This window comes from Nothoprocta perdicaria, unplaced genomic scaffold (genome assembly GCF_003342845.1).
Source record: "Nothoprocta perdicaria isolate Ctin4 unplaced genomic scaffold, notPer1 scaffold_765, whole genome shotgun sequence".
Lineage (NCBI taxonomy): Eukaryota > Metazoa > Chordata > Aves > Tinamiformes > Tinamidae > Nothoprocta > Nothoprocta perdicaria.
In genome coordinates, this window is record NW_020456049.1 from 6,791 (window position 1) to 11,159 (window position 4,369).

Below are 4,369 nucleotides of genomic sequence, written 5' to 3' on the forward strand. Positions count from 1 at the left end.
GATCCCCAGCCCGTGTCCCCACTCATCCCGTTGTCCCCCTCGATCCCGGTGTCCCGGTGTCCCCGCGGTGTCCCCGCGGCGCGGCAGCGCTCACCGCGCGGGCGCGCGCAGCCTGTGCGCGCAGCGCTGCGTGCTGAACACGGCCTGCAGCCGCTCGCACTCCTGGGACGCCAGGCTGTGGGTGCGGGTGACACCTGGCGCGCGGGGCAGCGGCTCAGCGGGGCGCCCCACGCGTCCCCCCGGGCCCCCCGCACGGCGCTCACCGTGCTTGCAGTGCAGCTGCACGACCAGGCGCCCCGCCGGCGGCCTCAGCACCAGCAGGCACTTGCCCACCGTCTTCTCCAGCGCGGGCAGCGAGCGGAAGACGCCCAGGAAGGACTGCGGGCGCGGGGGGGCGTGGGCGCCCCGCGCGGCACCCCGGGGTCCCCCCGCGCCCCCCGCGGCGGTACCTTCATGAGCACCTTGCAGCGCAGCGGCTGCCCGCCGCGCGAGGGGCTGCCCCGCTCGTACTGCTGGAAGAAGAGCGGCGCGAAGAGGAAGGAGGCGAAGGCCGAGCGCGAGGCGTTGACGGCGCGCAGGGACAGCTGGGGACACCGCGGCGGTGTCACCGGGGGGGTGGCACCGCGGGGGGGGCCCCCAGAGGTGTCACCAGGGCATGTCACCAGGGGGTGGCACCAAAGGGGGTGGCACCAATGGGGGTGGCACCATTGGGGTGGCACCGTGGGGTTGGCACCAAGCGGGTGGCACCCGGGGGTGGCACCAATGGGAGTGTCACCATGAGGGTGCCACCGTGGTGGTGGCACCAAGGGGGTGTCACCACTGGGGTGGCAGCAATGGGGGTGTCACCAATGGGGTGGGCACCAAGGGGGTGCCACCAATGGGGGTGTCACCAAGGGGGTGTCACCATTGGGGTGGCACCATGGGGGTGTCACAATGGGGGTGGCACCAAGGGGATGTCACTAGGGGGTGTCACCATTGGGGGTGTCACCATGGGGGTGTCACCATTGGGGTGGCACCAAGGGGGTGCCACCAATGGGGGTGTCACCAATGGGGGTGTCACCACTGGGGTGGCACCATTGGGGTGGCACCGTGGGGGTGGCACCAATGGGAGTGTCACCATGAGGGTGGCACCGTGGTGGTGGCACCAAGGGGATGTCACTAGAGGGTGTCACCAATGGGGGTGTCACCATGGGGGTGGCACCAAGGCGGTGTCACTAGGGGGTGTCACCAATGGGGCTGTCACCATTGGGGTGTCATCATTGGGGTGGTACCATGGGGTTGGCACCAAGGGGGTGTCACCAATTGGGGTGGCATCATGGGGGTGGCAGCAATGGGGGTGTCACCACTGGGGTGGCACCGTGGGGGTGGCACCGATGGGGGTGTCACCAAAGGGGTGTCACTGTGGGGGTGTCCCCGTGGGGGTGTCCCCAGCCTCACCCCGCTCTCGGTGGCCTCCAGGTAGAGCTCGTCACCGATGCGGGACAGCGCGTGCACGGCCTTGCCGAGGACTGCGGGGCGGCGGAGGCGGCGTGAGGCTCCCCGTGCCCGTGTCCGTCCCCTTCCCCATCCCCGTCCCCGTGCCTGTCCCCATCCCCGTGCCCGTCCCCGTGCCCGTCCCCGTGCCCCCGCTCACCTTTCACGTTGCCTCCCGTCACGACGCACCGCATGGCGCCGCGGCGATGGCGAACGGCGCCCGCTGCCCGCGCTGCGACACGGGACGCTGCCCACGGGTGCCCGCGGCCACGCCCCCCGGCCACGCCCTCCCGCCAAGCCCCGCCCCCGCGCCGGCTTCTGCCCCGCGCCGCGCGCCGCCCTCACCCGCTCCCTTCCCATTGGGCAGGCGCCCCCTCTGCCCCGCCCTCTCCGGCTGCTGATTGGCTGCCGCGGATACGTCAGCGCGCGGGCAGCCGCGCCTGCCCCGCGGCCTCGCGCCAAGCGCCGCCTCACGTGACGCCGGGGGCGGAGCCTACCCGCCTCCCCCCCGCCCCTCTGGCGCCGCGCGCCCAGGCGGGCCCGCCTTCCGCCGCCTCGCCATTGGGCGCGAGGGCGCGGAGCCCCGTGCGGATTGGAGGGGCGGCCTGAGCGGCGTAGCCGCTGGCCAATGGCGCCTCGAGGAGGAGAGGCGGCACGGGGCGCGAGCGTGCTGCCCTCAGAGCGGCGGCGGGCGGCCATGGCGGCGGCGAGCAGGTCGGTTTGGCGGCCGGGCCCGGGCCCCGGGGGCGCTGCCCCCTCCCATGGCGGGCCGCTCGGGGCCCCCCGCTCGGCCCGTGTCCTTCCCGCGCGTCCCGGCCCTTCCCGGGCCTGTCCGTGCCGCGGCCCAGCCCTGCAGGCCCGGCAGCGGCCGCGCTCCCCGCCGTGTCCCTGCCCGCTCCTTTGGCCCCCGCTCTCTGCCCCTCTTTTCCACGCCCGGGACCCTCCCCGTATCCCCGCGCCGTCTCCCGGCCCCGCAGCCTCTTCCCCGGCTCCCTGTCGGCGCCGCCGCGTCCGCAGCCCCTCACCGGCCTCCCTCCGGATCGCGCTGYGGCACCGCGGCCTGTCCCGCGTGTCGGCGGGAGCTCGGGTGCCTCTCCTCCGTGGCAGGGAAGTGCCCCCTTCCCGCCCCTTGGTGCCCCCTGCTCGGGCTCCGCGCGCCCCTCCGCTCCCRCCTCCCCTCCAGCCTCGTGCCGGCATTCCCGCCTCGCGCTTCCCTCAGCCCCTTGCCCGTCGGAGCGGCTCCTTGCCATCCCTCCATCCCAGCAGCTCCTCCCGCATCCCGGAGCCCTCCCTCCACCCTGCGCGTTGCTCCCTGGGACGTGCTGTAGCAGCCGGAGCCCCCCCGTTCCCCCCCTCCGCTGAGGCCCGGGGGCTCCGCGCGCCGCTCCGGTACCGGCCGCCTCCGGGGCGGAAAGGGGAGCTTAGCGGAGCGCTTCCCGCGCGGCGCTGGCCCCTTCCTCCCGCGGGAGGAGGCGGCGGCTGCTTCCCGCTCTCCGCCGGCCGCGGGGTCCCCGCCGCGCTCCCCGCGGGGCCGCCCCGCTCCAAAGGTCAGCGGTGGGAGGCCCGGCCGACTCACGCGGCGCCGGCTGCGCCCAAGGTGAGGTCAGCCGCCCACGGCGCTTCCCGTGACGCGGAGCCGCCGCCGGGCCCGGGCCGCCCGGCGCCACCTCCGCCCGCGGCTCCTTTTCCACCTGCGTCGCTTCCCGGGCGCCCGCCCAGCCGGAGCTGGGAAGCGCCCGCGGGGCAGGGAAGTGCCCCGCAGCTCCGGAGCGGCCGGCCCAGCCCTGGGCCGGGATAACACGCGTGGATGCGCCGGGCCGAGCCGCTTAGTCGCGGGTCTAACAAGGACCCCGCACGTTGCCCTTTGTGGAGCTGCCCGGGCAGCTCCGTTAAACCCCGTTCTGGCGGGTTTGCTCCCCATGGATATCCCCCAGGAATATCCACAAGGAATCCCCCAAGCCTGGTCTGAATTTGCTCCAGGAGGGCGCCTGCTGCTCCAGCCCAGGGGAGAGCCGAAAGGACCCGGTTCCCACCCGGTAAAAAGAAGAACGAGCCGGGGGATTCAGCAGGAACGGATCCCGGCCCTTGTCCCCGCTCCGAGCAGCGCGGCCCGGCAAGCGCCTTTGTCTTAAACAAAGCTTTCGGGGGAAGTGAGCGGAGACGGGGGGGAAAAATACCCCAAAAATCCTCACAAAACCCAGGTCCGTCCCCCGGGAAGTGCCCGGTGGCACCCGTTGGAAACGTGGATCGTGAAGGGGGACCGACGGGGAGCGGAGGCCGCCCTTGCCGGGGCGAGCGCCGGAGTCAGTGGTGCGGGTGGAGGGATTCGGCCGCGCTCGGCACTCGGGCTTTGCCGTCGCCCCCCGGCGAGGCTGTAGGAAATCCAGGCGCTTTAGCGGGAATGCGGAGTTTATTTCCCGAGCCCTCGGGTGCCTGCCCCGAGCCGGGGAGGTTAATGGAGAACAAGCCGCCTGGGAGCTCTCGAGCCCTAGGAAAATAAACGGTGGGAGCGCCCGGCGCGGGCGCCGGGAGCGCGGGGGCAGCCGGCCCGGCGGGGCGCTTGTCACCTGCTCCAGGAGCGCTGCCTCCGGGCGGGATAACGGCGGGATAACGGCGGGTGCCGAGTCACAGCACTGCTCAACGGGGGGCTCTGGGGCCTCCCGTGGGCACCCCGAGTCCCGCGGGGCCCCCCGGAGCCCCTCGCCCGGTGTCGCCCACCTGCCGGGAGCCTCCGGGGGATCCCGGCGGGCATCGGCGCCGGCGGCTCGTGTTCCCCCTCTGGGAAAACCCGTCTCTTCCCAGTCTGGAATGGGACGCGGCGGCGGGGAGGGGGGGCGGGGAGGGGGCCGGCCGTGGCGGCGCCGCGGGAGCCTCCGCGTGTCCCGCGGCCGTCCCC

The 4,369-nt window shown here is 74.0% G+C and overlaps 2 protein-coding genes across 2 annotated transcripts in view; one reads left to right on the plus strand and one right to left on the minus strand.

Moving 5' to 3' along the window:
* RAD9A (RAD9 checkpoint clamp component A) overlaps positions 1-1,721 on the minus strand; it is a 3,546-nt gene extending 1,825 nt beyond the window's left edge. Inside the window, 5 exon segments of the mRNA XM_026051568.1 lie at positions 21-194; positions 264-378; positions 450-584; positions 1,438-1,508; positions 1,634-1,721. Coding sequence (XP_025907353.1) covers positions 21-194; positions 264-378; positions 450-584; positions 1,438-1,508; positions 1,634-1,667 — 529 coding nt within the window. The 5' untranslated portion in view covers positions 1,668-1,721.
* Positions 1,722-2,170: 449 nt separating this feature from the next.
* CLCF1 (cardiotrophin like cytokine factor 1) overlaps positions 2,171-4,369 on the plus strand; it is a 6,337-nt gene continuing 4,138 nt past the window's right edge. The window contains exon 1 of the mRNA XM_026051567.1: positions 2,171-2,191. Coding sequence (XP_025907352.1) covers positions 2,171-2,191 — 21 coding nt within the window. The remainder of the gene's footprint in view (positions 2,192-4,369) is intronic.